The sequence below is a fragment of the Mus musculus genome, chromosome 7 (assembly GCF_000001635.26).
Source record: "Mus musculus strain C57BL/6J chromosome 7, GRCm38.p6 C57BL/6J".
Classification (NCBI taxonomy): domain Eukaryota; kingdom Metazoa; phylum Chordata; class Mammalia; order Rodentia; family Muridae; genus Mus; species Mus musculus.
The window spans coordinates 120,172,746-120,184,954 of record NC_000073.6 but is presented as its reverse complement, the minus strand read 5'-3'; the positions used below and the strand labels follow the sequence as shown (position 1 = coordinate 120,184,954).

The window sequence follows — 12,209 nt, the reverse complement described above, 5'->3', positions numbered from 1 at the left end:
TTTCAGGAGTCATAAGACTGTTAAGTTTGTGAGTTTGTGTGTGTGTGTGTGTGTGTGTGTGTGTGTGTGTGAGAGAGAGAGAGAGAGAGAGAGAGAGAGAGAGAGAGAGAGAGAAAAGCAGAAAGGATCTGTGAGAAGGAAAAAGTTTATAGAGATGGAGAGAAAGGTACAATAGAGGATAATGGAATATGTGTGTGTGACTATTATACACAATTACATATGTGTGTGTGTGTGTGTGTGTGTGTGTGTGTGTGTATGAAACTATTATGTCACTCTTTCGTCTGAATTGAAACATTGCCTATTGGTGAGAGGAAGGAAACCCAGAAGACTCCAGAAGCTATAGAGAATTCGCCAGGCTCATGAAGCATATACAAGTTAAGAGATTCACAAGCCCCACTCCTAGCATTGTGAAAGCAGCAAAGAGCAGCTTAGGCAGGGAGCCCCCAGGAGGCACCATTTGTGCTAATACAGTTACCCATACTCCTGTTAAGTAACTCCAAAACCTTCATGGTTTTGAGCTCAACTTGGATAGAATTGTTCCTTTGTTCTGTCATCGGTGCCTATCTAAGGGGAATCAACATATGTTCATAATTAAGAAAGATAGGTTTGTTTTAACTTGTCACTCACTCCATGACCATGGTCTTAGTGCTTTGGGACCTGTGGTGAGGTGATTCATTAGAAGCATGTGGCAGAGGAAGCCTGTTCAAGTTGCCTGGAAAGCAAAGAAAGGGGCATTTGGAATTCCAATAACCTCTTCAAGGGCATGCTTTGATGACCTAACATCTTCTAATAAGCTCTTCCTGGTGGATAGACGTCCTCCTCGTCCTCGTTGTCGTTGTCGTCGTCGTCGTCGTCGTCCTCCTCCTCCTCCTCCTCCTCCTCCCAGTAGCTCCACAGGCAGATGACCAAGGCATTAGCATATGGGTCTTTGGGTCACATCTAAGATCTAGACTATATAACAAGCGCTTGTCCAGGCAGCAGTCCTGTGGATACACACTAACGAAGTGAGGGTATGCCTAGCAAACATGGGTGTGCAAAATATACTTTCACCATCAACCTTCCTAAAACTATACCTTTTCCCTCCTGTTTTGCACCTCAGAAGACACTTAACGCTTAGAGACCTTGTGAGATGGAACAGGCATTGTTTTTCTGAATCCTCCTTGCTCTCTTCACTATCCTCTTGTTTACACACCATGCTTGTCAGCCTAGGCCTCCATAACCGAACACTGCAGACAGAGTGGCCCAAACAACAGACATTTATTTTTCGCATCTCGGTAGGCTGAAAGCCCAAACTGTTTCCAGGTTCGAATTCTCAGTGCCTCTCTCCTTGGCTGGTTGGCAGCTGCCTTCCTGCTGTCCTCCTTTCTTGAGTGTGAACCAACCCTTCCCACTCTTCCTTGTCTTTTAAGTCATATGGATTACGAGCTGCCCTTATAACCTCATTCAACCTTAATCACATCTTTAAAGTCCTATCTCCAAAACCATTCACATAGGGGTTAGGGCTTCCATACATGAACTTTAGAAATTCAGTCCACATTTTCTGCCTGCCATCCCCCTACCTGCTACACGTCCTGATTCTCAGACAGGAATACTGTCAACCCAACCCCACAGTTAGCAAGCTTCTGTTAAATGATCCATTAAGTTGGGCTTTGGGCTTCAGACTAGTGAGAGCCTTTGGTCTACACAGAATTCAAAGCCTGGAAGAGAAACACCATTTTCCCATTTCAAGGTCTCCCAAGGTCTTTTCTCATTGATGGTTTACTTGGATACAGAGTATGAGCCTCTGATTTGGAGTGTCCTCTCTAAAACCCTAACACCTACACCCAGTGGTTTGTCATTAGACAGAGACCAAGCACAGGGTTCATCCTGGGGTGGTTCCAGGAGAACTCAGCATGAACCCCAGGCTCTGGCTAGCCTGTTAATCAATGTCCTCCATTAGAGGCTGGTGTCAACCAACTGCCCAGGCTGTTGGAGCACCTGCTTCCTTTTGTCTATGGCACTAAGGACTTTCTTCCTGGGGCCCAGCTGCATGTGGATATTCTGAAGGTCCTCATCAGAGCAAAGCAGCAGAGCCTCTAGATCAATCTGTTCTCTCATAAAAATGGGAAGGAATTCCTCCAGGTGCTGAGACTGCAAGAACACTTCCAGTGGAGTAGCATCAACTGCATCTTCCTCCCATTCTACTTCTTCTTCATCCCAAGGAAGATCACCTGCAGTGCCGTTTGCCTCTCTCTTCTCCTCCTCTTCCTCCTCCTCCTCCTCTTCTTCTTCTTCAACTGTTCCTGCTGCTCCTTGTCTTTGGAATAGCTCACTGGGCATTTTAAAACCCAACTCCCTCTTGCTGTCAGAGATGTCCTCAAAGTCCAGTACTCTGTTTCTACTAAAAACAATACTTCCTAGACCCGGACGGTTGAGAATAGACTCATGTTGTACATCATCATCTTCTTCTACTGAGAAATGGAGCTTCTCTTTGAAGTCCTTTGGAAATGAGTCTTCTTCCTCCTCTCTGAACACTTCCATCACAGGCCTCTGCCCACTTCTTCCGTCCTTCTCTAGCTGTTCTGTTGTATCTTTGTTCTTCTTAGATTTTATCTTGAAGGTATCTTTAATGCCTTTGGACAGTGATCCAAATCTACCAGCTGAAGTAGTTGAAAGAAACGACCTAGACAAGGTACTATGGGAAGAAGAAATCGTCCCTGAGTCCTCCTTGCTATAGGTGCGCGCCATCTTGTTTTGGTGCCTCTCCTGAAGCCGTTCGCACTCTTTCATCTGCTTCCTGGCATTCTTCAGAGCCTGTTCCTTCAGTCTGGTGACTCTTTTGGGGTTCATGGTGTTCTGCACAGTGGCAGCCTTGTCCAGGAGAGCAACACATTCTTTCTGCTCCCTACTAGCAGCAGCATCCAGTGGAGACTTCAAGTCATTATCCAGGGCAAAGATGTTGGCACCAAAATTGACTAGAAATGAGATGCAATGAGTGTGGCCATTGGAGGCTGCATAATGTAGAGGAGTGTTCCCCCAGATGTCACACTTATCAGGGTCTCCACTAGAGAAGAAAATATGAAAGATGTATGTTAAATTGTTTTTTCACTGACTATAAGGTCTACAAATAAAAACAAAAACAACCAACAAAATGCATGTTTACCCTGCCTTGACGTTGACATATGATGGCTGCCAAGTTTGGCTGCATCACAGCCAGATACCAGATGGGCAGAAAGAGAAAGAGCCATCCCTCCCCTATGCCTCCCTTTTAGAAGAAAAGCTTCCCCCAAACCTTTCTAGCTGTCACTTGCATTTCACATTGGTCAGAGTTGGGTCATATGACAGAGAAAGGGAATATGACTACTTCTAATTGAGCTTAATTAGAAATTTCCCCAAAGCCAAGAATATCATCTAATGTTATACTGGTAATTGTTTAACAATGGGCTCATTCATGGGGAAAATAAAATCAAAGGCTTGGTTTATAGCATTACAATGGTATAAATCATGAAAATTTTCATGTTACCTCATCACCTCACTGGATGTAGAGATTGGAAGATACGTGCAATAGTCTACTATTTTATTTCTACCGTAGCAATATAATAGACATGTGTAACTTCAGACTACACATATAAAAAAAAAAGTGAACTAGCTATAAAGTGGTAAATTGAGGGCTACATTTTAATAAAATCTGTTCAGTGTACACTTATAAGATTTCAATAATTTCTATGTTTAATTGGCTTTCAATTGTCCTGACAACTTAGCAGTATTCTCTGAGGACTTAGAGAGAGCTAATTCTAGCCAACACTTCAGCCCTCTCTTTAATCAAATGAGGAAAACAGAAGAAAAAGCAACCAGAAAAAAGAGCCTCTATTCCTCTGAGGCCTTAAGATGCAAGTACAGACCCTACTGAAGCAAAGGAGGGGGGCGGGTGAATTGAGAAAATCTCTCACCACTGCTGGTGGGAAAGCTGAAACAGAAACAGAAAAAAATCCATACCTTACAAAGATCGATAATGTACCATTCTGTCCTACTTTGTAATGTACCATTCTGTCCTATTTTGGGTAGTTTTTTGACCCACACATATAGTCAGCAGCAACAATAGATTACCTATGGTTTTATTGAAATGCAGAATTTAGAGCCCAACCCAGACTTACTGAATTAGAATCTTGACACGATCTTCAGGTGATTCACAGGTTCCCTGGGCTAATGTTGCAAAACCAGAGTTGTGTCATTTGATGACTCAGACTTGGGTCTCCTCCCTGTAAGCCTTGGCTGAGAACCACTCGTCAGCCCTAGAGTACAGCGAGACTCTGAGGGGTGCGATGGTTTTAAATGATGGTAAGAGGCAGCACACCTTCAGTTTTGTATTTGCAGTGTTAAGGGCAGAACACAGGGCCTCATGCGTGCCTGCCAAGTGTTCTGCCATGGAGCTACACTCCAGCCCAGCAGGCAGCACCCTCAGATCAAGCCTGCCCAGGTTTACCTATCTGTGTCTCTCTCATTTCTTCTTCCTACCACTGCAACTCTCTTGTGGGAGTTTTAATTTTTTAAAAAAAAATATTTTCAGAAATTAAATGTATTTATTTTCTGTGTGTATATGTTTGGGTATGAGTGTCACTGTGTGCATATGGATGTCAGAGGGCAACTTGCATAGTTCTCTCAGTTCACCATGTGGTTCTTGGCGGTCAATCTGCAAACATCAGACTGAAAAGCAAATGCCATTACCCACTGAACCATCTATCTCCTATCTATCTATCTATCTATCTATCTATCTATCTATCTATCTACCTACCTACCTACCTACCTACCTACCTACCTCTCTATCTATCATCTATTTTTGAGAAAGCATCTTATCCTGTGTCTCAGACAGGCTGGAACCCACTATGTAGTGCAAGCTCGCCTCAAACTTGTGGCGAACCTCTTGCAGCATCTTCCCTAGAGCCAGGATTACAGATATAAGCCCCCATACCAGCCTAGTTCTCATAGTTAAGTATTTGCTTAACTTATTTTATTTATCAAGTAGTAGTGCTCTATTGATCCAATTAGCTAATTTTCCCAGAGAGGAAGAAGCCTACATTTTTTTTCTTTTATCTTCTGTAGTTTCTAGCCAAAACCTCAAAATCTGAACAAAGACACACAACTGACAGAAACCAAGTTTGTTTCCTCAACAAAGACCAAGAAAAGATCAATCAATCTCCTGGCAGTTGCAGTATTGGGGCAGCTCTGGCTATGCCCTAACAAGGCAGAAAGTGTTAGCACATCCATTTTCCAAATGAAGACTGAACTCCAGAACTTCAAGGAATTTTTTTTTAATGTTGGCTCAATTTTGAAACAAAAACACAGTGAAATCCAAGAGAAGCACAGTGTGGAATAGGTCCAGCCGTAGGTTGACTGCCTGTGTCACACAGAGAACAGCGTGGCCACAGACAAGGATGGCTGATATCACATGGCTTATGTGGGGAACCCAGAGTATACATCAGTGTGACCAGATAGCATGGAGTTAGGTATGGGGAAGAAATGGGGAAAGGAAGGAAAGAAAATGAAATTGAATTTAAGGAAAGCAAATGGTAAATAATGCCATTTTTGTCAGGCAAGAGAGCTCTAGCCAGTTAGCCCAATTTAATTATTTTGGATCAAAGGAGACCCCTCCTTCCAGCCTTGGCACAGTGGAATCTTTGGGGAGCACAATTCTTCATCCCCAAACACACGGTTTCACTTTTTATTTACTTAACTGAACACCATTTTCAAAGGACCCCTTAAGTAACCCAGACATCAAAGGAAGGCTGGAAAACAGCCAAGATGTGACCAAGACATAAACAAAAAAACACTGCTTGAATTTGCCTGAATTATCCTTGGTTTGCATAAGCCAGAGAAGAAAGTGCTGGGCAGGGCTAGTCGTGGCAGGAAGTAACAGGCTGTTGAGAGTCTGCTGTGATCAATGTGCTCAGGCAGAAAGCAGTGAGTTTTCTCATCTCAGTGGGTCCTGGGTGATGCTTTCAAGATGAGAGGAAGAAAGCCTGAGATGGGGCCAAGGTGCAGCTTCTTTAGAGAAAATTTCGAATGTAGAATTTCAGATTTACAGATGAAACTGTCAAGATTATCCATGGGTTTCCTGTGCATCTAAACCCTCATGACAACTTTCCAATTGATATAAAAAAATATATTATTGTCAAGTTTCATGAAGTCTTTAAAAATGTAATCCTACTCTCTCCCCTGCTTCTGTTTGTCAAGAGTCCTTCTTCTCTTTAACACAGGCTGGTTTTCAACTTAGAATCCTCCTGCCTCAGTCTCCTGATTTCTGGGATTACAGGCATGCACCACCATACCTGACCCACATACCTCGTGTGTTTGTATGTGTGTGTGTCTATGTACTCTCTCACGTGCCCATGCTTCAAAACATATACATAGAGGGCAGAGGTTAACATGGCTTTCTTCCTCAATTGCTTCTCCACTTTTTATTCATTTTGAAAAGGGCATCTCACTAAAACTAGATCTCTAGATCTCACCTATTAGCTCCACTGACTGCCCCAAAAGTCCCAGACCCTCCTGTCCCTACCTCTCCAATGCACGTTGCTGAACTTGGTTTTCTGGCTCAGGTTTCTCAGTAAAATTACTGTATACATTTGCCCCACCATCTACACCCCTCCCCTTTGATAGGCAGACTCTAATGCCAATATCCTATGGATGCTTGGGGATCGCTTCAGTGTAGTGTTGGCATTTTCTTCCCAAAAGAGAAACTCTCCGAAGCAATTTTAAAATAAGCCATATTTTGCCCTTGATTTTTAGTAAGCAAGAATTTTGAGCAATAATTTCTAAGTGGGCTTGTTATTGTTGTTAAGTGGGTAATTTGCTTAAATTACAACACGCTCGGCATCTGTTCCACTCCAATTTCTTCTTTTGAAGTGGATTTTGACTATGTGTAAAGCTGTTCTCAGAAAACAATAATTCTGTCAAAAATGTTTTTCTACATAAAAAAGAGAATTATTTGTACTTATAATAATGAAGAAAATGCCAATTAGAACCATACACCCCCAGTGTTTGCCCGGCCAACAGGAAATGATTGAAAAATATCAGTTGTCTATTTTCAGTGGGATCATGAGGAAAGGGCCATGCTGGGCAGAGCATGCTCTGCCTCAGGCTGCTTAGCAGGATATCAGGGATACCCAGAATCCCCTGCTCTACGCTAAGGAACTTATGCCACGGAAGTGTGAGGGTGTGGAGAGAGCTGAATGAACAAGGCTGTTCCTGTTGACTGCTTATCATGGCAACAAGACATAAGTCAAACAGTCCCTGGCAAAGCCAGAGATGAGAAGGAACTAAGTGTCATGAATAGGTAACTAATTAAGCTGCATACACACATATGTTCATAGGCACATGTACATACATACTTACAGCACACACATATGTACGATAGAATACTATTTTGCCTTAAAGAATAAGACAGGCCTGCATTTGGAAACATAGATGAGCCGGAGGACGTTATGTTCAGTGAAATAAGCTGGGCACCAAAAGGCAAAGGCCTCACAGTTGCACTCAAATGTGGATCTAAACAATATGGGGCCTATAAAAGTCTCGGGAGTAGGCAGTGGTTGGAGATAGGGAGGGAAGTGTGGTGATTCAGGTTTAGGGATTCACAATGCCCATTGGGGCGCGGGCAGTTCAAGCAATGCACTCTACAATGGGATGACTACAGGAGAAACAGTTTTCATCCTTGAAAATTGTTAAGAGGCTGTTTTAAATATCTTCATCGCAAAAATGACAAGTACACGGTATCATATAATTAGCTTGATCCAATCACTCCATAACATAGATGTATTTAAAATACCATACTGTATATGAAGCATATGAAAAGTTTTGGAGACAGGGACTTACTACGAAGTTCGGGCTAGCATCAGGCTCACCATCTTCCTGACTCAGAATGGCGGGGGTACAGGTACACTATCATCATGCCCAGCTGTGCAATTTTTATTTGTTGATTTAAAATAAATAAATAATAATAAAGCCATACAATAGAATATAATGTAGTCATAAAAAACCAACTGCATGCATATTAACTTTTAACTTCAAATTGATAATGACATATTATTAACTTAGTGCCTTTTTAAGAAAAAAATGTACTTGTGCATATGGGGAAAAGAAAAAATTTGGAATATATTTATCAGCCAATATTTTGGAATGAATGACCTTGAAATAAGAATTAGGTAGCCAAAAAAAAAAAAAAAAAAAGAATTAGGTAGCAGAAATTGACAGACTTATATCCACTTAAATATATATTATATATGCATGTATTCAATAAGTACATATTATGTGTATATATATATATATATAAGTATTTATACTTACAGTATTAATTGTTAAAATATTGTCAACTTTCATAATATATATGATAAAGAGTTGATGCTGTTAAGTTTAAAAGCCTTTTGAAGGCTATGAGATGGGTCAGTGGGTAAATTGTTCACTGTACAAGGCTAAGGCCCTAAGTTCAGATGCCCAGGACTCACATAAAGCCAGATCAAAGGCTTCTTCATCATTTTCCTGGCAAAATGAGAGGCAGAGACAGGAGAGTCCTTGGGGGGTCATGGGTCAGCTAATCTGAGATCACAAGAGACCTGTTCTCAAACACTGTGGAAAGTGGACGCCTGACAACCAAGGCTGTCCTCTGATCTCTACATATGCATCCTGGTATGCTGACACTACCATTAACCTCTCTCTCCCTCCCCCCCCCTCTCTCTCTCTCTCTCTCTCGCACATACACACACACACACACACCTTCTCTGAAAGCCAATTTTATAAATCAATATTTAAGAACCTGTTATAAAACTGGGGCAATGTTATAGACTCGCAGACAGAAATGTAAGGGCTGCTCAGCACTGGCGTTCTCAGTCTCACCAGGACCCTGCCTTTCCCCTTGTAAAAGTGATTCCCTATCGAAGAAGGGAACTTGCTTTTCCTAGTTGTCTTTGCCTGTACCTCCTCTCTCTCCTATCATGGGGGAGGGGGGGCTCCACCTTTGCCCTCCCTAGAGGTGGCAGCCATAAGAACCCATCATGGAAACAGAAAATTGATCTCTCCAGGTACCAAACTTCTTGCCAACTTGATCTTAGACTTCCTGGCTGCTCTTAAAATTATGAGAATAAGTTTTATCCTCTCTGAGTTACCTTGTCTGAGGTATTTCGTTATCATAGCACAAGTGTAGGCCAACTGACAACTTTAGTTCTGAGAATTTGCACTCGGAAAAAAAAAAGTATGGACCAGGACTTACGTGGAAGAACAATCATCACAACACTGCCAACTAGAAAAAAAAATGTAACAAATAGGGGGATAACCTAAGAAATAAATTTGCTGGTTATGATACTAAAGGTGTAAATTAAATAGAGAGTGTTGCATACTTCACTGCTGTAGCAAAACTGAGACATTAACTCAAAAAAAAAAAAAGAAAGACCTAACTTGAATAAAGCTTCAGGAGATGCCGTATAGAGAGTGAGCACGCTCTTTCTGACATGTTCCCCAGTCCAACGAGGTGGCCAGACCCGCAATCTGTTTAATCCAAACATGGATGTTGACCCTCGTCTTCCTTTACTTGCCACATCCAATCACTCTCTGACATCCAAACTGTCACTCACATCTCTGTGTCTACCCACGCCCAGTGTTACCACGTGAGTTTCACTTTACCTTGAATGTCCCTAGACATTCTCTGTGACCACTGTACAATCACCAGAACAATATTCATAAGCATAAATCTATCTGATGGCCTCCTTTGTAAATAGAGGGTGTGGTGTCTAGGCTCTCAGGAGAAGATTGAAGTTCTCAGCAGAATTCTCAAGGCTCCTGATAGTCTGGTCTTATGGCTTAGGTTCTGTCCCTGTGCAGGTCAGGTCCAGCCAAGCTCAATGTCTTCCATCCTCGGAATGCACAGTGTTCTGCCTTAGGGGGAAAACACTTCCCTCCACCTCGATCAGCTCCTTGTCTTTCTAATGTCAGCTTAATTTCCCTTCCCTGGCACGAGCTTTATCACATCTACCCAAAGCCGCTCGCTTGGCTTCCCCTCTCAGATCTGATTGCCACAGGAACACTAGGATGTTCTGTTGATCAGCACCATCTGGGCAGCACCAAAAATATATGAGAAGAATTGGAATCAGAGGAGGAAGGAGTGGAAGAAAGAGAAAGAGGAAGAAGGAGAGAGAAGGAGGAGAGGTGGACTGTCACCTGCCAGATGCTAAATATGCACTGTCCTGGAATCACTTGGCTCTCTTACTCTTTACCTCCCCTCCCGTCCTCCCACTCCCACTCCTCTCATTCTCCCAGACTCCTCTTTCGCTCCATTTCTGCCCATCTTAAGTCGTAGCTGCCTACCCTGACTAGCCCTCTGGCAATGAGCAGGACAAGCAGAATAAAAGAGTTAGCAAAGACTTGAATTTAAAGGTAAGGGATGGTGTGTGTATGTGTGTGTGTGAAGATTGAAGACTCATTTTATAGCTTGTAAAGCCAGAAATTTCATTCAAAAATTCAGCTTACACCAAGGCCGAGTGTTCATAAAAGATAGTTTTTAGTGACACAATTGAAAACGTAAAATAAAGCCATGTCCTAACCAAGGAGGATGACTGAACCAAAAAGCATGGTGACCTCTTTTTAAGGAGTTAACCATTTCAATTCCATGGATATGACTTTCAGGGCATATAGTTCCAATGCCTACCCCCACCCCTCTGCCTGAGTGACTCCTAAATGGCTGTTTTCACAGGGAAAGAAACCATACCTAGCTTAGTCTTGACTCTTTCTCTAAAAGCCAAAGACTTAGGGAGCCTAGAAAGAAGTAAAATGTCTTCGTGGATGTCTCTGTCTCTTACTGCCGGTGTGGTACTCCCCACCCAGGATACCCTAACAGGAATCACTCACCCTCTACTGCAGATTATTTCTAGGGCCTCGAGGTTGCCGTGGTAGGCTGCCAGGAGAGTGGGTGTCATGCCATCCTCATCTGAGAGATTCAGATCACGCTTGGTGGCCTCCTTCAGAAGTTCCAGGTAGCTGTCACTCGCTGCTTGGTGATAGCGGGTAGACATTTTTTCTGCCCACCAGAGCTTGGCCAGGTAGGAGTCTTTGTCTAGGCAGAGCTGGTAACACAGTCTTCCAACAGGGCTGGTTAATCAGTGACGGGGAGTATCACCCCAGGCCAAAGTTCACTCCGGCCTTGCTCCTTGGAAGGCAGCCAGCCAGGAAGACCTGCAATCCTGGACTTGGGCCTTTCCTTTGGGGACCAACCATGGCAATGACCACTGAGGCCTGACAGGTGTGTCATGAGTGTGGTGAAGCACGTTTAATCTTTACTGTGTCCATTAACTAGTGTCAGATGTGATACTGACCACCCACTCACAGAATATGGGAAATAATCTCAAAAAACTCTGAACTGTTTAAGTTCACTTGGGTGGGAGAAGGGGTGTTTTAATAGATTTTAGGGGGTCTAATTTGTACAACTTGAATTTAGCCATTTGAAGTATAAAATAAAAGATCTTAGTAAATTTACAGTTGTGAAATCTTTGCTATAACATGGAGGAGAGAAGGCCGATTGACAGGCCAGAAGACAAACAGGTCACTCTCCAGGAACTGCCACAAAAAAGCTTGGTCTAGAGAGTGTCACAAAAAGGAAACAGCACTTTCTTTTTTAAAAATCTTTTATAAATATTTCTATTATACATAAATACACATATGTCATTATATATACATATATATGTATATGATTAATATTTATAGATATTTTTAAATGATTCAAGTAGCAATACCCAGGCTATAGGAAAGAGAGGAATTGATGTTAGGGTTTTTTAATTGGTTATTTTGTTTATTTACAATTCAAATATTATCCCCTTCCCAGTTTCCCCTCCGAAAACCTCTATTCCATCTCCCCTTTCCCCTGCTTGCATAAGGGTGCTATCCCACCTACCTACTCCTGCCCCACCTCTCTAGCATTCCCCTATGCTGGGGCATCAAGCCTTCACAGGACGAAGGGCCTCCCCTCCCAGTGATGCCAGATAAGGCCATCCTCTGCTACATATGCAGCTGGAGCCATGGGTACCTCCATGTGTTCTCTTTGGTTAGTAGTTTAGTCCCTAGGAGCTCTGGTGGGTCTGGTTGGTTCATATTGTTGTTCCTCCTATGGGGTTGCAAACCCCTTCAGCTCCTTTAGTCCTTCCCCTAACTCCTCCATTGTGGTCCCTGTGCTCAATCTGATGGTTTGACTG

General features: G+C 42.7%; 1 protein-coding gene across 1 annotated transcript; it reads right to left on the bottom strand.

Moving 5' to 3' along the window:
- Positions 1-1,238: 1,238 nt before the first annotated feature.
- Anks4b (ankyrin repeat and sterile alpha motif domain containing 4B) lies at positions 1,239-11,097 on the bottom strand. Its single transcript, NM_028085.2, has 2 exons — positions 10,873-11,097; positions 1,239-3,043 (listed from the first exon to the last, which is right to left on the bottom strand). The coding sequence occupies exons 1-2, from the start codon at positions 11,034-11,036 to the stop codon at positions 1,936-1,938; spliced, it is 1,272 nt and encodes a 423-aa protein (NP_082361.2). The 5' UTR covers positions 11,037-11,097; the 3' UTR covers positions 1,239-1,935.
- Between the last annotated feature and the right edge of the window lie 1,112 nt (positions 11,098-12,209).

What these genes read in the sequence shown, in the direction of transcription:
- Anks4b (NM_028085.2), bottom strand. Translation starts at nt 11,036, where the DNA reads ATGTCTACCCGCTATCACCAAGCAGCGAGTGACAGCTACCTGGAACTT. An exon ending in GAAATAATCTGCAGTAGAGG is followed by an intron (nt 3,044 to 10,872) that starts GTGAGTGATTCC and finishes TTTCTTCTCTAG; the next exon opens with TGGAGACCCTGATAAGTGTG.